General features: G+C 42.6%; 1 protein-coding gene across 3 annotated transcripts in view; it reads right to left on the bottom strand.

Annotated features, from left to right (window-relative positions):
- The window catches only part of ARHGEF26 (Rho guanine nucleotide exchange factor 26), a 157,625-nt gene that overhangs the window by 7,770 nt on the left and 124,580 nt on the right, over nucleotides 1–25,275 (bottom strand). For all 3 annotated transcript variants that reach the window (XR_010943426.1, XM_067737463.1, XM_067737462.1), the window contains exons 12-14: nucleotides 20,410–20,619; nucleotides 6,746–6,813; nucleotides 5,351–5,455 (exon numbers count right to left, since the gene is read on the bottom strand). Coding sequence is in view for 2 of the 3 variants with exons in the window: in XM_067737463.1 (XP_067593564.1) it covers nucleotides 5,351–5,455; nucleotides 6,746–6,813; nucleotides 20,410–20,619 (383 nt within the window). In the remaining variant the exon portion in view is untranslated. The remainder of the gene's footprint in view (nucleotides 1–5,350; nucleotides 5,456–6,745; nucleotides 6,814–20,409; nucleotides 20,620–25,275) is intronic.

A 25,275-nucleotide genomic window follows, 5' to 3' on the forward strand; every position in this document is an offset into this window, starting at 1 on the left:
TTTTCATTTTGTTTATGGTTTCCTTTGCTGTGCAAAAACTTTTAAGTTTAATTAGGTCCCATTTGTTTATTTTTGTTCTTCCATTATTCTAAGAAAGAGATCCAAAAAGATATTGCTACTATTTATGTCAGAGTGTTCTGCCTATGTTTTCCTCTAGTAGTTTTTATCATCTGGTCTTACATTTAGGTCTTTAATCCATTTTGACTTTCTTTTTGTGTGTGGTGTTAGAGAATGTTCTATTTTCATGCTTTTGCATGTAGCTGTCCAGTTTTCCCAGCACCACTTATTGAAGAGACTGTCTTTTCTCCATTGTGTATTCTTGCTTCCTTTGTTGTAGATTAAGTGGTCATAGGTGCATGGGTTTATTTCTGTGTTTTCTAACCTGTTACATTGATCTATGTGCTGTTTTTGTGCCAGTACCGTACTGTTTTGATTACTGTAGCTTTACAGTATAGTCTGAAGTCAGGAAGCCTGATTTCTCCAGCTCTCTTTTCTTTGGCTATGCATGGTATTTTGTGTTTCCACACAAATTGTAAAATTTTTTGTTCTAGTTCTGTGAAAAATGTCATTGGTAATTTGATAGAGGTTGTGTTGAATCTGTAGATTGCCTTGGCTCGCAGTCATTTTGACAACATTGTTTCTTCCAATCCAAGAACACAGTATACCTTTCCATCTGTTGGTGTCATTTTCAATTTCTTTTATCAGCATCTTATAGTTTTCAGAGTACAGGTATTTTGTCTCCTTAGGTAGGTTTATTCCTACGCATTTTATTCTTATTGATGCAATGGTAAATGGGATTCTTTCCTTAATTTCTCTTTCTGATCTTTTGCTATTAGTGTATAGAAATGCAACAGATTTCTGTGTATTAATTTGTATCCTGTGACTTTACTGAATTCACTGATGAGCTCTAGTAGTTTTCTGGTAGCATCTTTAGGATTTTCTATTTATAGTGTCATGTCATCTGCAAACAGTGACAGTTTTACTTCTTCTTTTCCAATTTGGATTCCTTTTTTTTTTCATCTGATTGCTGTGGCTAGGACTTCCAAAACTATGTTGAATTAAAGTGGTGAAAGTGGACATCCTCGTCTTGTTCCTGATCTTAGAAGAAATACTTTCAGCTTTTCACCATTGAGTATGATGTTAGCTGAGGGTTTGTATCAGGATGATCATGGCCTCATAGAGTGAGTTTGGAAGTGTTCCGTCACAGTTTTTTGGAATAGTTTCAGAAGGATATGTGTTAACTCTTCACTAGATGTTTGGTAGAATTCGCCTGTGATGCCATCTGGTCCTGGACTTTTGTTTATTCAGAGTTTCTAAAACACAGATTCAATTTCAGTACTTGTAATTGGTCTGTGCATGTTTTCTACTTCTTCCTCATTCAGTCTTGGGAGATTGCACCTTTCTAAGAATTTGTCCATTTCTTCTAGGTTATCCAATTTATTTGCATATAGTTGCTTGTAGTAGTCTCTCATGGGCCTTTGTATTTCCATGGTGTCAGCTATAACTTCTTTTTTTTTTTTTGCGGTATGTGGGCCTCTCACTGTTGTGGCCTCTCCCGTTGTGGAGCACAGGCTCCGGACACGCAGGCTCAGCAGCCATGGCTCACGGGCCCAGGCACTCCACGGCTTATGGGATTTTCCTGGACCAGGGCACGAACCTGTGTCCCCTGCATCGGCAGGCAGACTCTCAACCACTGCGCCACCAGGGAAGCTCCTATAACTTCTTTTTAATTTCTAATTTTATTGATTTGGGCCCTTCCTTTTTTTCTTGATGAGTCTGGCTAAAGGTTTATCAATTCTGTTTATCTTTTCAAAGAACCAGCTTTTAGTTTCATTGACCTTTTCTATTGTTTTCTTAGTCTCTATTTCTGCTTTGATATTTATGATTTCTTTCCTACTACTAATTTTGGGTTTTGTTCTTTCTCTAGTTGCTTTAGGTGTGAGGTTAGGTAGGTTATTTGAGATTTTTCTTGTTTCCTGAGGTAAGCTTGTATCACTATAAACTTTTCCTCTTAGAACTGCATCCCATAGGGTTGGATCATCATGTTTTCATTTTCATTTGTCTTTAGGTATTATTTGATTTCCTCTGATTTCTTCAGAGATCCATTGGTTGTTTAGTAGCATATTGTTTAGCCTCCACATGTTGGTGTTTTTTTCTTGTAGTTGATTTCTAATCTCATAGTGTCGTGGTCAGAAAAGATGCCTTGATATTATTTCAATTTTTTAAAATTTACCAAAGCTTGCTTTGTGGCCCAGCATTTGATCTACCTTGGAGAATGTTCTATGTACACTTGAAAGAATGTGTATTCTGCTTTCAGATGGAATGCTCTATAAATATCAATTAAGTTGATGTCTAGAGTGTCATATAAGGCCTGTTTCCTTATTGATTTTCTGTCTGAATGATCAGTCCATTGATGTGAGGTGTTAAAAGTCCCCCACTATTATAGTGTTACTGTCAGTTTCTCCCTTTACAGCTGTTAGCATTTGCCTTATATATTGAGGTGATCCTATGCTGAGTGCATATGTATTTACAATTTTTCTATCTTCTTCTTGGATTGATCCCTTGATCATTATGTAGTGTCCTTTTTTTGGTCTTTTTTAACAGTCTTTATTTTAAAGTCCATTTTGTCTGATATGAGTATTGCTACTCCAGCTTTCTTTGATTTGGAAATCCTTTTGCATGGAATTCCCTTTTCCATCCCCTCACTTTCAGTCTGTACGTGTCTCTAGATCTGAAGTGGGTCTCTTGTAGACAGCCTGTATACGGGTTTTGTTTTTGTATCCATTCAGCCAGCTTATGTCTTTTGGTTGGAGCGTTTAATCCATTTACGTTTAAGGTAACAATATGTTACCTTATTGCTATTTTGTTAATTGTTTTGGATTTGTTTTTGTAGGTCTTTTTCCTTCTTTTCTCTTTTGTTCTCTTGTGATTTGATGATTATCTTTAGTGTTGTTTGGATTCTTTTTGGTGTGTATATCTATTATACATTTTTGGTTACCATGAGGTTTTCATATAGCAGTCCATATATATACATGATTGTTTTAAGTTGCTGATCTCTTAATTTCAAATGCATTCCAAATATCCTGCATTTGTACTCTCCTCTCATGATTACTGATTTAGATATCATATTTCTGTGTGGATGATTTCCTACCTTTACTGTATGTTTGCCTTTACCGGTAAGCTTTCCCATTTTGTAATTTTCTTGTTTCTAGTTGTAGCCTTTTCTTTACTGCCTAGAGTAGTTCCTTTAGCATTTGTTGTAAAGCTGGTTTGGTGGTGCTCAATTCTCTTAGCTTTTGCCTGTCTGTAAAGCTTCTGACTTCTCCATCAAATCTAAATGAGAACCTTGCTGGGTAGAGTATTCTTGGTTGTGGGTTTTTCCCTTCCATCACTTTAAATATACCATGCCACACTCTTCTGGTTTGCAGAGTTTCTGCTGAAAAATCAGCTGATAACCTTATGGGGATTCTCTTATATCTTTCTTTCATTTTTGTCAATTTGATTACTGTGTGTCTCAGTGTCTTCTTCCTTAGGTTTATCCTGTATGGGACTCTGTGCTTCCTGGACTTGAGTGACTATTTCATTTCTCGTGTTAGGGAATTTTTCAGCTATTATCTCTTAAAATATCTTCTCAGGACCTTTCTTCTTCTGGGACCCCTATAATGCAAATGTTGGTGCATTTGATGTTGTCCCAGGTCTCTTGTACTGTCTTCATTTCTTTTCATTCTTTTTTCTTTATTCTGTTCTGTGGCAGTGATTTCTACCACTCTGTCTTCCAGCTCACTTATCAATTCTCCTGCCTCATTTATTCTGCTATTGATTCCTTCTAGGTGCACTTTTCATTTCAATTACTGTATTCTTCAACTCTGTTTGGTTGTTCTTATCTTTTCTAACTCTTTGTTAAAAACTTCTTGTAACTTCTAGCTCTGTGCATCTATTTTCCCACATTCTTGGATCATCTCTACGATCATCACTTGGAATTCTTTCTTAGGTAGATTGCCTATCTCTGCGTCAGGTAAGTTGTTTTTCTGGGCTTTTATCTTGTTCCTTCATTCTGGAACATATTCCTCTGCCATCTCACTTTGTTTAAATTTCTATTTGTATTTTTATGTATGAGGAAAGTTAGTTATGTTTCTCAACACTGGAGAAGTGGCCCTCTATAGGGGATGTCCTGTGTGTTTCAGCAGTACACTCCCCTCTTATCACCCAAGGGCCAGGGACCAACTGGTCTCAGGGTAGGTTCTGATCTGCATTTGTGTAGTCGGTTCTGCAGGCTGCTGGATCGTAGCTTTCTTGCTTCTGGTGTCTGCCCCTGGTGAAGTGGGCTGGATCTTGGCCCTCTGGAGGCAGAGCCGTGTCATGGGGTGGGTCTCGAGTTCCCTGTGGGTTCAGGAAGTCTTTAGGCGGCCTGTCTGCTGATGGGTGGAGCTGTGTTCCTACCCTGTTGGTCGTTTGGCCTGAGGTGTCCCATTACTGGAACCGACAGGCTGTTGGGTGGAGCCAGGTCTTGGTACTAATGAGCCAATATGTCATCCACCAGGATTGTTCATGTGGTTGAATGTAGCCCAGTATGTCTGTCTGCCACCAGTGTCTATGTCCCCACAGTAAGCCAAAGCCAACCCCCACTTCCAAGGAGCCCCTCTAAGACCCACAGGTAGTGACTTCATAGGAGCCTGGGCCAGACCTGCTTTTGCCCTGGGTCCTGGTGCACACGAGACCTTGTGTGAGCCCTCCAAGAGCAAAGTTTCTGTTTCCCGCATTCCTGTGGAGCTCCTGCACTCAAGCCCCACTGGCTTTCAAAGCCAGATGCTCTGGGGGCTGCTCCTCCTATATGCCAGACCCCCAGGCTGGGGAGCCTGACATGGGGCTCAGAACTCTCACTTCTGTGGGAAAACTCCTGTGATATGATTGTTCTCCAGTTTGTGGGTCACCCACTTGGCGGGGGGGGGTATAGGATTTGATTATATCACGAGCGCACCTCTCCTACTGTCTCATTAGGTTTCTTCTTCATGCCTTTGGATACAGAAAATCTTTTTTGGTAGGCTCCAGTCCTTTTTTTTTATCAACGGTTGTTCGGCAATTAGCTGTGATTTTGGTATGCTCGTGAGAAGAGGTGAGCTTACGAGTCCTTCTACTCTGCCATCTTGTCTCCCAACTGACTTTTATTTTCTAAGTGAACAACCATGTGACCGGATCCTATTAAAAAAACATTTAGAAGCAATAAAGTGTAGATAAAGGAGAGGCAGGCGCATATGAGGAAACCAAAGGGATAGGGAATATAAGCAGTGATCACAAAATGAGACCCTGAACACTGGTCCACCAGCGCCCCCATCAGAACACTCCCACTCACCATCGCTGACACACTGATAAATGAGGACCACGTCCGCCACCTGCAGGGAGAGTTCATCTGGTTGCTTGGCAGTAAATGATCTAATGATTTCCACTTGGGTCAGTGCTAAGGGCAAAAGGGGACATAATGAACTTCCGGTAGCAGTGGAAAAACAAAACAGGTACAAATCAATATTCTGCATTCACTTAGTCTTTCTGTGCAATCAGAGCCAGCACAGATAGAAACAAGGTAGACTCCTAAAAAGCAGAAAATCTTTCCCAGGAATTCTCTTACTTGGCTAAGAGCTTTAGGATTTTTAGAAGCTCAGAATTGAGAGAGGCCTTTTACGATACATGAATCCCCTCAAAAATAGCCTTGATAAGAAGTCATTAGATACATCACACAATAGAGCAGAAAACAGTCACTGGGCATTGGGGAAACTGAGTCAAGATAGATTAGGTATGTGCCAAGGCCATGAGGATAAAATCCAAAATCTATCCAGTGCTCCTGGCTCTCATCCAGGGTGCTCCCCCAGCCCACCCAACAGCACATAAAAGCTGCCAGAGTTTAGAAATAAAAGGAGCTCCAAGCAAAAGTTGGTTAGAAAACATTTTAGTTTCCCCCAAATTCTCGATCATAACAAATCAGTTTTTACTTCAGTGACTTGCTACTAGCTGGCCTGAGTTTTTACTCGGTTTTTTTACTATGAAACTTGATTCCAGAGAACTTTCAAACCAGTCTCTTCAGCTCTGACTCTAAGCAAAGCTATGATTTTTGAGTGCTCCAGGAATCCACTTTTGCTGCCCTAATTCTTTGAATTTGACCTTCCAGCTGGAATCATGCAGAGCAGCATAACAAGATGCTCAGCATATGACACTAATCTTTACTGTACCAGTACCGAGTTCCCTAGAAAAATAAAATATATTTTTTAATATTAATTTAAAAAAAAGTCAAAAGGAAGGGTAAAGTAATTTACCTTAAGGTTAAAAATCCATTTCAGCTTAGATTCACACTGTCAGTATGGAGAAGGCTTAAACATGCTACTATTGCCCATAACAGCTAGAAATGTAAGAGCTTTATAGTATAAGCAGGGCTTTCAATGTAAATTTAACTTCATCCTCACTATCATAACGCCGTGTTGTATATAATAATGTACCTAACTTGCAGATGATTTGAGAGGCTCAGAAAGGCTATGCAGTGATCTGCCATGTCTACACAGCAAAGAACTGCACTTTGAATTCAGTCCCCTTGACTTCCAAAGCAGGGAGCATCCAGAGCTGAGGTGGGGCGGCAGGAAGGAAATCTTGGAGAAAACTTACAAAGCAGGTACTGTGGAGGTTAACCACTAATAACCCAGCGACCAGCAGGGGGCAGAGCCCTCCACGTTCCAGAGCAGACGGCTCTCCAGGTACTTACAGGTTCGGTCCGGAGGCTGCTTCCCGCTGCTGTGTCCCAGGGCAGTTATCCAGCGGGCTCGCTCGCTCCTAAACACAGAGGGCAGATCCGTTGAGAGATTCAGTGGTGCTTAGACACAGAATGAAGTATGTTCTAGAATGCAAAGGCATTCCCTGAAAACAGGGCAGACATGCTCTAGAGAGGTAAGTGGCTGGCCTTCAAAGCTAGGGTAAGAGTTATTTAAAAATGAAAAACAATTACTAAAATGAAAATGATCATCTGGGAAATCTCAAATAGGCCTCAAATGAGTCATTGTCAAAAGATTCTGAATGAATTTAGCTTGTTATTAAGTGGAATTTCTCATATAACAGTTTAACATTTAACAAATATCTGATTACACTAATACATTATAATCACAAAAAGATATTTCATACACTCACAATCTGATGTTTAACATTTCAAAAAAGTAAATTTCGTTTAAAAAAATCCTAGTAAATCAGTCTCTCGCCACTCCCTCCCCTTTTCCTTCCCCCACACTCACAACCCATTTCCACATAAATGAGAAACCTGACATTATTTAAAGTTGTTCTGTTCCTCATACAACAAATGTTGCCAAGTATGAGCCTTAGTGAAATAGAAATTCTTTGTTCTCAAATGCTTAAAATAATTTAGTGATTACAGGAAAAAAAATTTTTTTAAGATAAAAAACAACCAAAAGCTTTTAAACAATATTAAGCTACAATTACATGAAACAGAATAATTATTTAACTAAAGGATCAAAAGTTTCAGATGAGCAAGCATTACTCCATAATATAGTAACCAGGTTTTAGATTTGGAAAGTCAAGTATTAGCACTGTGATTAAATAAATCACACACACATACACACTTGAAAATCTTTTAAGAAGCATTTACATGGCAGATACAGCACTTGACATCCATTATTTCCCGTAAGCTTCCCAAAAGCCTGTTTAAGGGATGAGAAGACTGCACAGAAGTTCAGAGGTAAGCGACCCAAACGAAAGGTCAGTTTCTACTATGCCACTCTACCTTCTTAAGAAGGGATGCCTTATAGAAATAAAAAATAAAAATTTTTAAAAAGAAATGAGACCTAATCAAACTTACAAGCTTTTGCACAGCAAAGGAAACCAGAAAAAAAAAAGACAACCTATGGAATGGGAGAAAATATTTGCAAATGATGCAACTGACAAGGGCTTAATCTCCAAAATATACAAACAGCTCATGCAACTCAATATCAAAAAAGAAACAACCCAATTGAAAAATGGGCAGAAGATCTAAATAGACATTTCTCCAAAGAAGACATACAGATGGCCAACAGGCACAAAGACAAGACGCTCAACATTACTAATCATTAGAGAAATGCAAATCAAAACTACAATGAGGTATCACCTCACACCGGTCAGAATGGCCATCATTAAAAAGTCTACAAATAACAAATGCTGGAGAGGGTATGGAGAAAAGGGAACCCTCCTACACTGTTGGTGGGAATATAACTTTGTGCAGCCACTATGGAAAACAGTATGGAGGTTTCTCAGAAAACTAAAAATAGAACTACCATATGATCCAGCAATCCCACTCCTGAGCATATACCCGGACAAAACTCAAATTCAAAAAGATACATGCACCCCAATATTCATTGCAGCACTATTTACAATAGCCAAGACACGAAAGCAACCTAAATGTCCATCGACAGATGAATAAAGAGGATATGGTACATATATACAATGGAATATTACTCAGCCATAAAAAAGAATGAAATAATGCTATTTGCAGCAACATGGATGGACCCAGAGATTATCATACTAAGTGAAGTAAGTCAGAAAGAGAAAGACAAATACCATATGATATCACTTATATGTGGAATCTAAAATATGGCACAAATGAACCTATCTCTAAAACAAACAGACTCAGATATAGAGATCAGACTTGTGGTTGTCAGGGGGAGGGGGGAAAGGGAGAGATGGATTGGGAATTTGGGGTTGGTAGATGCAAACTATTATATTTGGAATGGACAAACAACAGGTCCTACTGTATAGCACAGGGAACTATATCCAATCTCCTGGGATAAACCATAATGGAAAAGAATATTAATAAAAGAATGTAAACATGTGTAAAACTGAGTCACTCTGTTATACAGCAGAGATTGGCACTACACTGTAAAATCAACTATACTTAAATTTTTTAAAAAGTAAAAAAAAAAAAAAAGGATGCCTTTATGCCTGGTACTTTAAACAAAAAAACTTGGAGAAAAAAAATTTTTGTTCTCCCACAACGGCCTGCACCTAAAAGATGCTTCTCACCATCACTCTGTCTTCACTCTGCGACGTGTATCCATCCTTCCATCCAGACAGAGCAGACTTCTTACAGTCTGGAACTCAACATGCTATTCCACACCTTTCCTATTTGTTCTTCTCACTCTCAAGTACAACCTTCCTTCCCCCTGTTTTTACCGAGCTGGGCCCATTCATCATCCCTATTTGATTGCTTTATTGAAGAACACACACATAAAACACTGCACTAATCTTAAGTGTATACAGATCTGTGTTTACTTAAGTGTATACAGATCTGTGTTTACTTAGGTACAACCACGTACACATGCCCACAGATCAAGACACAGACATGCCAGGAGGTTCCTTTTTTGTCCCTTTCCAATCAGTAACCTCCTGCAAAGGTAACTGCTGTTCTGATTTCCATCACATAGACAAGTTTTGCCAATCTTGAACTTTATGAAAACGGAATCCTATAATATTGTCCACTTTGGTATCTGGCTTCTTTTGTTCAACACATCTAACTCAATATTGAAAACACAAGCCTCACCTCCTCCAGGTGGCCACCTCTGATGTGTTAGCCCACACTTCCGTCCCCATCCCATTCTTGAGAATCCTGTTCTCACGCCCCCCCTCTGCACAGCTCTGTCACACTGCCTGGCAGCTGTAGGCCTCCTGAAGCCAGGCATCTTATCTCCGTAACTGCCTGCACATAACAGGAGCTCTGTAAACCCTGACCTCACTACTATATATATAGTATATACTATATATATATATATATATAAAAATCACTACTACTCATTGACCCCCGATCTTTTATGGACTTGTCTGTTTCTCTGACTGGGCCATACACTCCCCAAGGACAGTAACTGGATCTTGTTCTAAATAGCATAAGGGATCACATGTACGCCAGGTACTGTGCTTTTTTATATTTGGCGAGTACCATCTAGTCTAATCTTTACAACCGTCTTGCAAGTATTACCGTTATTATTCCCAATTTTTTTCAGAGGACGAAGCTGAAGTCAGAACTCTTAAGTACCTGCTCACAGTAAAACTGCTAAGTGGTAGAGTCAGAATATACGCCAGGCAGCCGGGGATCAAAGAGGTGGTGCCCCCTAGCAGGTGCTTACAAGATAACGAGGGACCGCAGGAAGGGTGGAAACTGCAGTCTGCTGAAAGACAGACTGACTTAAAAGAAGAAACTGAGGCTGGGTCCTGGTCGAGCTGCTGAGTCAAGTAGTAATATGCACAGTTTATGTAAAAACTGATGACACTGTCTTGCTTTTAAAAACTTTGTCTCTAATACAGGACAAAAAGACTTCAGGGTGGTTTTATAAGGAACAAGTAAAGCATGACCTCCTTTCAGATAATCCCAAGCAAACACTTAAATCTTTGATATCTCTTTGTTGGGTAAGATTTTTAAAATTCAGGCTCAACTAGAATTTCCAAAGTACAAAGGCAACTGAAAGCTAAACAATGTCTTAAGGATGGAAGAGCTGTTCGCCAAGAGTAACCTAAACGATCCATTTGCGTCTCCACGTGCCATACCCAGACATGTCAGATTCATCTTTGGCTTACCATGACATTTTCACATGGCCCTAACTGCTGTCTGCAGTCCTTCAAGTCAGATCTCCCAGCCATGGACTGTCTCTGGCATTTGAGTGGCCGGTTTTAGCGGCAGCCTCACCCTGCAGCCAGTTTCTAGAAGTCCAGGTGAACTCTTTCACTCCTGTAGCATGCTGCCTGGATGCTAATGGCATCCCTTCGACAAGGCAGCCCCTCACAGGGGCTCCAGAAGACAGAGCAAGACAGTCCTTATTGCCTCACTGAAAGGAGCCGCTTCTTGAAATGGCTTCAATTGAATCAGTCCCACCCCCTCTGAGATGCCATTAAAACCACACGACATTACCCAGGGCTTCCGAGAGCCATGCCAAGGAGCTCCCTCCTATCATGAGGCAGAAAGCACTGCATCTCTAAAGCAGGGAGGAGACTCACTCCACATAAAATGGAACTCTAAGAACAAGAAAACCCCGGGCCTAGACATACCCATTATTAAATTTAGATATCAAGTCCAAGGCTCACACACAGACAGCTATTATCTCCAGGGACGAGGTAAGGCAATCAACACGAATTCACAATCCACGCCACACCCAGCTTACTGAGATTTCCCTTTGCCCAAAGTGCCACAGTCGGCAATGCCGCTAATGGGGACCTGGGGCAGATCAACTTCTAAGGCGCTCCTGACCCCTCCCTTCCTTTAAACAACATTCACCAAGTCCCTGCCTCTGCAGGAGTCCTGTGCCAGGCTGGGGCTGCCAAGTGAGTAAAATGGAGCCTCTTGCACTTCACAGCCTGCCTTCAATGAGGGAGCAGACGGAGCAAAAGACAAATGCACCCAGAATCCAACACACTGTGCAATGTGCTGGGATGGCGCCCTCTCAATAAAACCCATCTGAGAGTTGAGAAGAGACCCTTTCAACATAAATATCTGGAAGCGCAGTCCTTTCTCTCTGCACGGCATGAAATGATGTTCCTTATAGAACCATCCTGAAGCTCCCCACTCGGGAGTCAGCTGTCACAGTATCTTGTCCTGTCCCTCATATGATTGATTAAGCACCGTAGGTTTAAACTTAATTACACAAAGGTTGAAGATACAGCCAAGCTGGACTTCGCATTGAATACCAGGCATCTGCTAGAAAACACAGATCCACACTAAGAAAGTAGAAAGCAGGGTTTGAAACAGAGGTTAGGACTGTGAATGAGACGGAATGGAACAAACGCCCACAAAGGGCTTCACCACTGGAGGGGGGTCTCCCTGGATTTTCAATAGAAGTGAAGAGACCTCAGCTGCTGTTTAACCTTTCTTTTGTCCCTTTAAAAATGGCATTTGACCAGATGTATACCTTTTGTGCTCCGTTTCACAGCCTACAAACTTACCTATGGTTCCTTGTGAAACTCCTGTACCCATGGCCTTTGGGAAAAAAGTCTTCCTAAGGAGTAGGATCATGGAGATGGCTGTTTTTGTTCATTCTCTCACACATTCAGTTCAACGAGATGAGTTCAATAAGCTGATCCATTAAAGAAAACCCACAGGGCAAAAATCGTCCTCATGAATGCTGTGCAACAAAGCCTTATAAAGCTGGACACCAGCTCAACTTACTAATTTAAAAAATCTGGGCTTCCTTGGCGCAGTGGTTGAGAGTCCGCCTGCCGATGCAGGGGACGCGGGTTCGTGCCCCGGTCCGGGAAGATCCCACATGCCGTGGAGCGGTTGGGCCCGTGAGCCATGGCCGCTGAGCCTGCATGTCCGGAGCCTGTGCTCCGTAACGGAAGAGGCCACAACAGTGAGAGGCCCGCGTACCATCAAAAAAAAAAAAAAAATCTAACCAAAGCAAAGTAGTTCCCCTAGCCCACTAAGACTTCTAGAAATTTAGATTCCATGACATGTTATATAGTTAAATCAACTGTTTCCTGTTTATCATATCAAACAGTTCATGAGACCTAGTCTGGTCCAGAATCCTGAAGTTAACCTTAAGTGGATCAACTACCTGTTTCCTTGGAAAAAAGACCCACACCCCATCACCTGCTCTCCTGTTTTACTGGAGGTCAATGATGAGGAATCACCAAAGATTTAAGTATCTTGACGGGCACTGTACAAATGTAAAAGATTATTGGACATAGATTCCAGATTCAACAAAGAAAAAAATACTACAATCTGTAATAAATACATTTTTTTCCATACAAATTGTGATCTCTACGTGGATTTTTCTTAAAGGATGAAGAGTATGTCAGACGTACTATTTACAATTTTATCCCATCCTATTTACTTCCTGTTAATTAAATCATTAACAGAAGCAGGAAGAGAGCAAAAGACTGCCTGCAAACAATGCCCCTTTATCAGGAGGGCCCAGGAATGGGTTGTCAGAATGGCTGACAGGACTATTAGGCATCTGGTTCAATTTGTGAGACAGAAACTTTGAGAAGGGCCTTTGCTTACAGCTTAAGGTGATTATATCTCATAGCTAAATACAACGGGTGAAAAAAGTTTTCGTTCATTACTGAACGTGTCCTTGTGTCTCATCTCTGCACAGGCTGGACCCAAATGCCATCCAAATTCCATTATGGACGCAGGAAGCCAAGGACGCCACTTGCCACAGCGTTGCTCTGTGCCAGCTGCAGCTGTCTGGGCTTCATTTTAATGAAGGCAGACAAAGGGGGCTCTCGGCCTTGAACATTCCTCTTGCAAGGCCCAGAGGGAAAAATGACATTAGTAAAACATTCCTCCTTTGTCCTTTTACCAAGGGTGAGCTTCTGTATTTTCCACCAAACACTGTCTCATTAATAATGCAATGACTTAAGATCTTTAACAAGCAAACAGATATAACACAGTATGGCTTAGAGGTACATGCTAAAAAAAAAAAAAGTTTAACTACATCCTTGACAGCAAATGTTGAAAAACAAGTGGAATTTAGATAAAACTTGCTCTAGCAGCACAAAACAAACAAACACACACCCCAGTGAATAGAGACATAGAGGAGCAGTATTTCTCTACATGCTGCTACCTTGCCTTGGATATAGAAAAGTAAATTGTATTAATTGTAGGGCAATTCCAAAAAAATATTTATTGGGAACCTGCTACATACAAAGTGAGAAAAGGACAAAACTGAAGCTGAGTGTGGGGATTAGTAATAAAACTGTGAAGAACTGATTGGAGAGAAGAATCGTTAGGAGGCTTTGAGGGTGGTTCAAAAGATAAAGGATGTGTGGGTTGCCCTGGGAAGGAGGTAGTGGGATGGAAACATGTGGGAAGATGCAACAGCGTTTCATACAGGAAGAACCAGTCCAAAATGGATCTGTTCAGATCTAGAAGCATCAGAAATGACACCAAGTCTCCAGACTGGGTAACTTGAAATGGTGTCAAGGGTACCATTTACAGAAATGTGTGTGTCAGGGAAAGCAGAGCATACTGATGATGACTGGTTCCAGACAGGCTGCATTTCTGAAGGGGAAGTGAAGAGGAAAGGTTACGTGTGGGAGAAAAACTAAGAGCACACAGATAACAGCTTGAGAACATCTCAAAAAGGGGGTTAGCGTCAGAGAGCTGGGCAGCTAACAAAATTAAATGATATTAGAGGTAAAGAAAGCAGCGGAAGACTGGACTGCTGGGTGTGGTACCTAGGAAGCCACTGCTCATCTTCTGATGGAGCGCCCTCAACTGGGTGGCAGAGGAAGATGCCATACTGAAGACGGTCAAGGAGTAACTCAATATAGGGCGTCAGCTGCTCAAGCCAAAAACCCAAAGCATCACCGATTCCTCTCTTTCACTCACAGCCACCCCAACTCATCCTGTCCTTCAGTTGGTCCTGTTGTCTCCACCTCCACAATGTTAGGTTTCCACCTCCTCGCACAGACCACAGTCCATCCCAACATCAAGACTCCCCTGGACTGGGACTTCCCTGGTGGCGCGGTGGTTGAGAATCCACCTGCCAATGCAAGGGACACGGGTTCAAGCCCTGGTCCAGGAAGATCCCACATGCCACAGAGCAACTAAGCCCGTGCGCCACAACTACTGAGCCTGCGCTCTAGAGCCCCATGCTCTGCAACAAGACAAGCCACCACAATGAGAAGCCCACGCACCGCAACGAAGACCCAATGAAGCCAAAAATAAATTTAAAAATAAGTTTTTAAAAATCATTAAAAGACTCCCCTGGACAAATGCAACAGGACCCTAACTGCTCTCCCCATTGAAACTGCTGTGTCCACACCAGTCTTCCATGGAACTCCCCATTCCAGCCTACGAGGCTCTAAACCAGTGCTTCTCAAAATATCTGGGGTGGGGCTTCCCTGGTGGCGCAGTGGTTGAGAGTCTGCCTGCCGATGCAGGGGACACGGGTTCGTGCCCCGGTCCGGGAAGATCCCACATGCCGCAGAGCAACTAGGCCCGTGAGCCACAACTGCTAAGCCTGTGCGTCTGGAGCCCGTGCTCCGCAGCAGGAGAGGCCGTGATAGTGAGAGGCCTGCGCACCGCGATGAAGAGTGGCCCCCGCTCACCACAACTAGGGAAAGCCCTCACACAGAAACGAAGACCCAACACAGCCAAATAAATAAATAAATTTAAATAAATCAATAAATAAAATGCTCTGGGCTCTACCAGCCTCTCAACCACCCACTCTCTCCCTGGCTTATTCTGATCTAGCCAATTTCACTATGTTCAAGCCAAGTTTGATGGCCTCGAACTTGTTTCCCTAGGAGTTTGGCACTTGCTGTGCCCTCTGCCTGGAACGTTCTGGCCCTGCATTTTCCCATGGATGGATTCCTTCCAGGCACTCAGGGCTCAGTCCCAAATGTCACCTGGAGAAGTCTTCCTCTGCCATCTAATTTAGAGGACAGATCCCCATCCCAGCACTTCACACTCCGGAATACATTCCTGGCTTTACTGTTTCCACTGCACTTATTTATTTTTAAAATTGGATGAAGAAATGCTTTCCCACCATCCCAGTTCACTGTAGGCCATCTGCCCAGGCAGCCTGGCAAAAGTTCAGTGCCACCAAAGCCACCTCCTTGAGGGCAGGAGGCACACAGGCATAAGTTCTTCAGTGGCACAGAAGCCCCCAGAGGGCAGGGATCTGGTCTCTGCACTGTGCACTGCTACGTCCCAGCACTTAGAATAGCACCTGAAAGGATGCCGGTGCACAATAAAAATTCACTGAGTAAATAGGGAGAAATGAAAGCTGTTCTCTTGAGAAGTGCAGTCGTAAAGGGAAGGAGAGACTTAGGGGTGGGTTGGGGGCCCGGAGTTGTACGGCAGAGGGTGGGCAAGACAGAAGACAGGAGGAGAAAAATGAACTAACAAGAGGGGCACACACAGCAAGCACTTGGAATTCTCAGGGACAAGATCACTGAGGGGCCTCCTTGTAGAGGAAAGACTTGGCACTTGGCGTGAGCCCTGAGAAGTAAGATATTTGGTAATTCGAGGAGTTCTGAGAAGGGCATTCCAGGAAGTAGGAAAAACATAGGCAAAGGAACAAAAAAGGAAGTTTTAAATGGAAGATAGTTTGAGGGATGCAACATCTAGTCCCCATTTTATTATAAAATATTTCAAACCATATGATGCCTTAAATTGACCACAAACTTTTTCATTTTAAGTCTATGAACTTAAAAAGTCACATTTTAGTAGTCTTTCACATTTAATAGCAGCTAGCTTCCTGGAGTTTCCCTTCCAGAGCCAGAACAAGGCCAAGTTGAACAGCAAGATGGGGGTGGAATAGTCTCCGAGATGGCAGCTTCTCAGTAAGAAGCTTAAAATTTGTTATTAGAAAGAATTTCAGACTCAGGAAGGTCAGGGTCTAGTCCCGTTTTGGCAGTAACTCACCTCCTGTGTGGCTTTAGGGAAATCACTTCACCTTTTTGAGTCTCATCCTACATCTGGGAGAAAACTGAGGGAGTTGGACTACAGACCTATAATTAGGGTCACAACATATTTTATGGTCTAAAGGCACTTTGGAAAGTCAAAGAGGGTGCTATTCTTAATTTTGCCAGAACAACAGACATAATAACACTGATCCCAAAGAAACCAAGATGTACAGTCATCTTACTTAACTGCTTCAGCTCGGAAGCACCATCCTTCTCTAGAAACACCCAAGGCTCCCTTCATGCTCTCTAGCTGGTCCTGTGCCTGGCACATCCCAGATGCTCACTAAGCGTTTGCCCCATTTCCTTTTGGTGAGCTTTTCTGCATTCTTTATGTAATCAAAGCTATTGATCTGTTCTTCCACAACTTCACTGCCTTATAATAGTTGAACCGTCCTTGTGCCAAACAGCTGCACCCTTCCTTCAGCCGATTTCACATTCCGTATAGCCCCAGGTGCCTCTACTAGGAACAGTTTCTCAAAGAAGGTAAATATTTAGGTACAAACCCTATTCTTTTTCAAACCAAAGAATAAGCAGCCAAAGAATGTAATCGACTGTTCTGAAATTCTGCAATTACTCAAGGCCTGGGTGGGGGTGAAAACCTTCTCAACTAGATTGCTAATGGACCATTTTAACCAAGTATAACATCAAAGCGAGAAAAGTTAAGAAAACATACTCACCTATATACATCTGGCAAATCTTAGAAGCAAAGAAAACATTCTACATAGGCCGGAACTCTGATTACTCAAGACCAGGAAACCCAGAGCTGGCCTGCACATTTCCAAATACAGCATGTTAATGACTCGCTAGACTTTTAAAAGCTGATTGGGTTTTTTTGGTTTTGTTGTGTTTTCTTTTAAGGAAAGTGCATCCTGGCTGTCATATATTTTCTTTCAGCACTAATGATACTTTATGCCTTGTAGGTTTAAAAGTATTTGTCCAGTTATTTACTTTAACTGTAATTGAGTTGGGGGGGGAAGGGAGTGAGGGAGTCACTCCTTCCGTACCCAAGGAGACAGCCGCCCCTCTGCCCCTTCTGGAATGTTCTCTTGCTATTAATTAAAGAACTACAAATATGAGTCATACCCACGGGTTTACGGGTGACATAACTAGATATTTTGAGAACATTTCTCATTGAGGAAATGAACATCCATTCAGTCTATGGCAAGATCAAAAGGCAAGAGGGTGGAACAAAGGCTACAGAACGTCCCAGGAAAGGATCTAGCCTTGGTGTAAAAACTGGACATGCCGGGTTTACGGCCTACTCTCTTGGAATAATCTCAGAAACCAGCAGTAGAGATTACATAAATTATGAAGGAGACAGTCAGGAAAAGCTCTGCTGATAAAGAGCAAACAATCCTTATAAACACAGAGAAAAGGAAAACGTAAAGCGAAACCAACAACACTTTCTCCCTGACTAAAAAAGACAAAATCAAATCTTCATTTCTGAGAATTCTTTATAATAAGCAGTAATCTCCAAAGTGTTTAAGACTTTTTCATCCTCAAAGTCCTTTAAGATCCAAAGGTCAGATATACTAAATTCTCTCTTTTAAGAGAGGCTTCCCCAAACAGAAGAGGTCTCGGTCTGTCTTCACAGGCCAAGGGGTTTAATCATTTTTAGAGTCAAAGAAATGCCTTCCTCAGCCCTGGTCTTGGGTGTGTCCCCTGCTGGTCACCTGCACAGACCAGCAAGCACTGCACCCACCGGAGGTGCCCTCCCCAGAGGGGAAAACATAGAGGAGCATCCTTGGAATGCAGCAGGACTTTCCATCAGTTTCCTGGAAGAATTCTGGGACCTTAGGAAGAGGTATTTCTTTGTTTTATAAACAAACACAGAGGATGCCGCTCCTTTTCTTATTCATTCCCTCTGTTAGCTCTTGAGCACATCTGTAATATTCTCTTTCTCGGCTGTTTTTAAATCTCAAATAGCTTTCTATCGCCCTGCCCTTCTTGGTTTTCTTCACCTTTGGAAAAGTTACTTCTAGTGCCAAAAACATGAAATGAGCATTTATCGTTTTTATGTGGATGGCTTTTTTCCTTCTTTTTCTTTTCTTATATCTCTCTAACAATCCAGGGACCCTGTTAAAATACTCTTAAAAAGTGGAGATTATCTCTTTGGCTTGGCTTTCGCTAAGATTCTGTTACAGTCTTAGGGTTGTTATTCAAGAGCTACAGATCCATTTTAATCACACCATGTAGGAGCCAAGTGGGAGAGGGTGTAGGAACCCCAGAGGACCAAGAATGAGGGAACTTCTCCTTTCCCTCCACTGTTCCACCCTCTGACCCAACACAATACCTGCCTATGATGATTGTTCTAAGAGGAGGTTTCCAGTTTCCAAACAAATTGGTCAGCTATCTCTAAGTGGACAAAATCGCAATGTAACCAAACAGGACCCTACAGGGCCTTCCCAAGGTAGACATCACCCCGACCCCGCCAAAACCCTCTGTTTTTGCTCTCTCTGAAGTACCTAGGTAACAGTATCTGATGCACATTTCCTGAGTTGTTTTACAGATGCTAAAACCACCCCAAATGGAAGAACTTAACTACTTGATGATCATGAGCCCCCAGACCGACTGGCACCTAAGGACTCATAATGTCAACCACCCTCTTACCTCAACACCAACCAATCAGAGAATTGTGCACGAGCTGATCACATACCCTGCGACCCCCTCCCTCACGCGGCCTTGCCTTCGGGGATTTTGGGATTTTTAGAGTGTGAGTCACCCATCCTCCTTGTATTGGTGCCTTTACAATAAACACTGCACTTTCCTTCACTACAACCCGGTGTCAGTAGATTGGCTTTACTGTGCACGGGCAAGCAGACCCAAGTCTGGTTCAGTAGCAGCACGGGTGGCCTTGACAATTAAGCCCCCTTCCCTTCATCCTGTGTGAGGATGGACTGCCTACTAACTGCTGGTGAAACTGCAGGTGCAAACAGGATGGCTTCTGCCTCTGCATAAACTCTGGATGGGAAAGAGGGATCAACATGTGAGGGAACCGTTGATGGAAGCTGCCCACCTCGGCTAGGCACGATGCTAACCACTTGCATGAGTTGTCTCACAACAGGAGGTCCCGATAAGGACACGGTGCTGCCGTGGAAAACTAACCAGGAGAATTTTCGGGAGGGGCCGAAAGCAGGGAGGAGATGCCAGCCCATAATGTGCGCCAACCTCCCAGAAACGGTCACGCTAGACCCATCTTGGCTGAGAGATGCGAGAACCACCAGGGAGGACCCTGAGTCGGATCAAATATGGGCACAAGCAAGATGACTGGTCAGAGACAACCCCACAACTAACCCTATTACCATAAAACCTGAGACCAAGAGCCACATGGCAGAGCAGTCCTCCTGGGTTCCCTTACCCTGCTGTTCTCCGCACCCCTTCCCAATAGTCTTTTGCTTTGTCAGTACGTATGTCTCCTCACACAATTCATTTCCCAGTGTTAGACAAGAGCCCATTTTCTCAGGCCCTGGAAGGGGTTCCCCTTCCTGCAACAAACCTATTTCCCCAAACTGAGTATCTATCTCTTTTGACAGAAATCACTGGTCTTTCTGCTGCCTGGTCGAAGGTAGGTGATACAAAATGACTTCTATTTCAGTACCTAAGAAAACTCAGGGCCTAGGATCACACTGCCAGTTAGGTCATATTCCTAGAGCTCCCGGGTCATAATTTTATCAATGATTAAAATAAAATGATTTTTAAAACACTGTAAATATAAAAGCACACCACCTAAAGCACAACACATCCATCAGGAGTCATGGGGATGAAAATAATAATATCCATCTCTCAGGACACTGAGAAGATGACAGTGAGAAGACAAGCATCTGTATAAAGCACCCAGACCTATGCTTGGTGCATAACAGGTAATCAATTAAAAAAAATAAATAGTAGGTAGAGTTTACTGTTTTTAGGGAGTCTGTGGACCAAGGGTAATTAGGTAGGGAAGACCGACAGCAGATATTCTGAAACCCTCCCCTCGCACATACTTACTGAGTCTCAGCTCCCAGCAGCATCTCCACTTTCTCGTTCACGTGGTTACTAAGGACTGTCAGCGTAAAGAGGTGACTAGCAGAGTTCTGTCTTGAATAAAGCACTGTGGAACTGTTCTTCCCTGGAGAAGAATTAAGCTCTTCACTGTCACAAGACTCCACCAGTAGCTGATCTCTTAAGGAATAATCATTGACATTGTAACTTTCTTCACTGTAAGGAAGAGGGAAAAAGAACACAGTAATTCAGTGGATGAGACTGTGACATTATCGGTTTTCAAATCACATTTTGGGGGAAGGTGGCAGAGGAGGGAAGGAGGACAGGGAGAGAATGATTCATTTTATTTTTTATTTTATTTTATTATTATTTTTTTTTGCAGTACGCGGGCCTCTCACTGCTGTGGCCTCTCCCGTTGAGGAGCACAGGCTCTGGACGCGCAGGCTCAGCGGCCATGGCTCACGGGCCCAGCCGCTCCGCGGCATGTGGGATCTTCCCAGACCAGGGCATGAACCCGCGTCCCCTGCATCGGCAGGCAGACTCTCAACCACTGCGCCACCAGGGAAGCCTGAGAATGATTTATTTTAAAATAGGAATTGGACTCTGAATTAATCTACTGATTATGAGTCAATATAACCCTCCAAAATTAAACCTGTTAATTACTATTTTTCTGTAGTATACTAAATTGTATCTTACATATAAAAGCAATATTAAAAACAATTATTAGCACCTACTGTATAGCACAGGGGACTCTACTCAATTTTTTGTAATGGCTTATATAGAAAAGAATCTAAAAAAAGAGTGGATATATGTACATGTATAACTGATGCCCTTTGCTGTACTAACACAACATTGTAAATCAACTATACTCCAATAAAAATTAAAAAAAAAACAATTATTAAACCCTCTAGGTTTTATTTTACATTTTCCTGGCATTTCCTTGCAACAAGTGAGACACGCGTGCATCATGGTAAGGCTTGAACAGCTATACTTCCCCAGCCTTACCCCGGGCCGCAGGATAGAGGTCGTCCCAAACCTACTCACACTCTGGGTAGCGAAGCTGCACTGGCAGCCTCCAAACCACCAGGCACAGGAGGGAAGAACAGCCCCAGAGGTCTGCTTGCTTCTGGCAAGACGGCCAACCCATCCTTCTCTCTAACATGCATGGCCTCACCACCTGTTCAGAAACCACCAGGACTGATCCCGCCACGCCCTTTATCCCTGCTTTTATGCCCAAGACCGCCTGGTATACTTCATTCCCCTGAATGTACTCTCACCTGCACAGTGCTGTGAACATGCCTAATCGGGCCTCACCTCCCTAAGCCCCTCGGCTAAAGCATTCCCCTGCATCCTCTGGAAATGCACCTCATTTAGGGAAGCCAACAAAATCTTCTAAATCCTCAGCCTCTTCTCTGAACTCTCCCTTTACCTTGTTGCCTTAACAGAAACTTGGCTCTTCTGGAGAGCACAGCCTCCTCTGAAGGCTCTCTGCCTGCCCTGCCTGAGTCTCATTACTCCTAGACAACGATCGCTTTGTCCTCCCAGAAGGTCCCCAGCTTTGATGCTCATGCCATCAGTCTCTATCTCATCCCCACAGTCATCTCCAGGCCCCCGGATCATGCCTCATCCTCACTCATGCGTTTAGTTACTGGCTTACTGTCACTCTCCAACACTACTTTCTTGAATTTCCATGTGGCAATCCTTCCATCACCCCAGCCTCTCAGTTCCTTGACTTCCCCTTCAACAATCAACCTTGTCACTACCACCAACTGCAACCTCTCTGCCATCCCAACGTCAAACACCTCTGTCTAACCAGCCCCGCCAATCTCTTTGGCTCACCTCTTCTAATCCTCAACCTCAAAAATTTTAACCCATCATTCCTACAACCCACTCACTCCACCACCTTTCCCTCCATTCTTAAACCCTTCATGTCCTCTCATTCATGCTTATTCACTTATCCAACTTGAATTTCTTGATACCTACTTACAATCACTCCTTGCAGACACACTCATTTCCTTGGCAAATCCCAACTCTGCTTAGATACACCTCCCCTCTATTCTCTATGTGTACTTGCAGTTGAACACGGCAGAGCTCAATAATAACTGCTGAGTAAATGGATGACCATGCAATACATTTTAATGTATTCTAGGAACCATATTGTATAATAACCTTACCTAATAATAAATGCAAACGTATGAACTCAGGAGAGCTAAGAGATTAAAAAAATCCTTGTGCCCAACTATACTAGGAATTTCAGAACAGGCCATTTTGTTCAAGATTTCTTATAAAGTTTTTCATTCGGTGGTGGGCATCTGCCTGTCAACCACTCCCTGTAACTCTGCTTTAAAAACTTTATAATCATTTTTAAAATTTAGTTTGATAGATTCTTCCCCCTCCAAAACCGGCAAACACAGTTATATCCTCTATAAAAGCAAAACACTGCCTTTTGATCAAGTCTGTTTGTTGCTAGGGTAACCATCTGTATTAACTGAAAGTTCACATGGCAAGATCACCTCCAAAGCTCCCCTGAGACTGCCAACGGACCAGCACAACCATACTCAGAATATATAAAATATTTCTCATATCAAAATGAGGCTTATCAAAGGTCACATAATTTTTATAAAAGGAGGAACCAGGGTAATACACTTTACAAACAAACAACGTTATACTTTTAAAAGACCGTGTTTACCAGAAACAAAGCAGTCGATTTTTGGCAAAGCTGGTGTCAGGCTGCACCCTGCAGGCCTACAAGCCTCGTAGCTGCCCAGCCTCGAGAGCGAAGAAAGAGCGTGGAAACAGCGACAGAGACATCAGTGGTTTATTGGAGACGGGATCTCACACATCGGAAACATCTGCGCCCTGTGCTGCAGACAGCAGGCGGGACAGGGCAGCCGTCTTCACTGCTCGGGGTGGGGGAGAAGGAGGCTACCATTCATAGGGGGAAGTGACGCCAGGTGGGCTTATCAGCTACCAGGGAGACCAGCAGCTGGGGCACATCACTCACAGCCCCTCAGGTTAATGACTATCACAAGGGTAGATGTTTCTCTTTAATAAACTAGCAGATGGAATCATTCTGGCCTGATGATTAGAACAATCACTAGCTGGGGCAGGGGGCAAGCACGTTCCTGTGAGTAAGGTGTAGGTAGGTGGCACTGCTCCAGCAGGGGATGTACAGAGAACAAGAGAACAGCCATCTTGAGTGGCCTGACCATACAGCAAGTAAAGCTTATAATATTGTCTAGATAGCTCAGACACAGATGTAGTAAAACCCAGGACTCAGGATAAAACCAAAAAGTAAAAAATAAAGACAAAAGCAAAACCTCAACAACAACATCAAAAACAAGAGAAAAAAACAAGATGAACAAGGACTTGCCTGTTACTGTCTTCTCTCTGCACCTCTGAGTTACTCTTTCGGTCCAACTCACAAGTTTAAAAAGATGACCTTTTAGTTAAAGACGCCCATTTCCAGTTAAAAATAATTCTGCTTCAGACAGAGAAATCCAACCTCCTTAATGCTGCGCACATGGGGTATGTAGGCAGTGCCCTAAATAATGACAGTGCAAAGGTATTCTTTGTATTCCCAAAGAAATAAAAGGCAAAGAAATCTATATGCCATAAAGCCATCATTCAAGATGACTCAAGTTCCAAAAAGTCTTCAGCATAAAGTGGCCTTACTTACTAGGTAGTCCCCAGTAGAATTCAAGACGAAGAGTTCACAGGAAACTAATGTAAACAAATAGGAAAAAACTAGTTAGGTCTTTTTTTCCCTCTTAATTTTCAGAGTTCATATTTCTCCCAGTGTTTGCCTAAATACAACCAGTGTTTGCCTAAGTACGAACAATACCAGCTACTGTTGTTTCATCGTTCATCGATGTGTTGAATCTTTGTCTTCGGCGGGGAGGGGGGGCGGGTGGTGGTGGTAATTAGAGACAGAAGAAGTAGACAAGTTAATAGAATGTTTTTTTAATTGTTCTCTTAAGCCATGACAACTACAATGCCATTAAGACCTAGGGTGACCGTTTGATCCAGTTTGCACCTGTGGTTCTCTCAGGTGTCCGGCTGGAATGATAGAGAGCAGCCACTTTATTTATAGCTACATGAGTTCACCTCAAGGTATCCGTGTCTACACACCTGCACATCTGGGTCACTGAATGTGCCTGCACACAGAACTTCCCACTGTTTTGCCTTCTGTATCCAAAATACGATGCAGGAAACAAGTCTGCTTTTTTTTTTTAACTGATTCAATAGCAGTCACCCAATATCATTATTTCATCTAGACCTGCAAACATCTTCATTATGTGATACATAATGTTCACAACTTCTTCACTACCTCTTTAATGAATTTAATATAAAAAACTTGAGTTAACAGTAGTCAAGTGAGTTGATGATTCATCCCTGTCAGCTATTATTCAAACCCAATGGAATAAAAACTGAAAAGGAGCTCACTCTTGCTAGCGTGTTTGTGCTCTCTCACACACAGACACATTCACACACTTAATCTCATAAAGGTTCAAAATAATATTTTCCCCTCTCTAAATCTGCTAAATACTGAGTGAAATTCATTCTCCTCATGTCAGCCAGCACCTACGGTCTCTCTCATGCTAATACAGAAGGATAACTGTTAAAATATGGGCTTAAGCAGAAAGAAGAGGAACGAATCCACAGTCAGATGCAGCCATTTACAACCCCACTTCCTCCTCTGCCGACCCACTTACTGTGTCCAGTAAGTACAAAGAGAGCTCAGCTGGGCTGGGGAAGATGCTCCTTTCCTAGGGAAGTTGATGCTAATCAGACTTCCCCATGTTTGTTTCTTCTATTTAACAAACATATGGTTTACACAGTCTCTGAAACAATTTGGATCAAGCAATTAGG

Source organism: Pseudorca crassidens, chromosome 5, assembly GCF_039906515.1.
Source record: "Pseudorca crassidens isolate mPseCra1 chromosome 5, mPseCra1.hap1, whole genome shotgun sequence".
NCBI classification, from domain to species: domain Eukaryota; kingdom Metazoa; phylum Chordata; class Mammalia; order Artiodactyla; family Delphinidae; genus Pseudorca; species Pseudorca crassidens.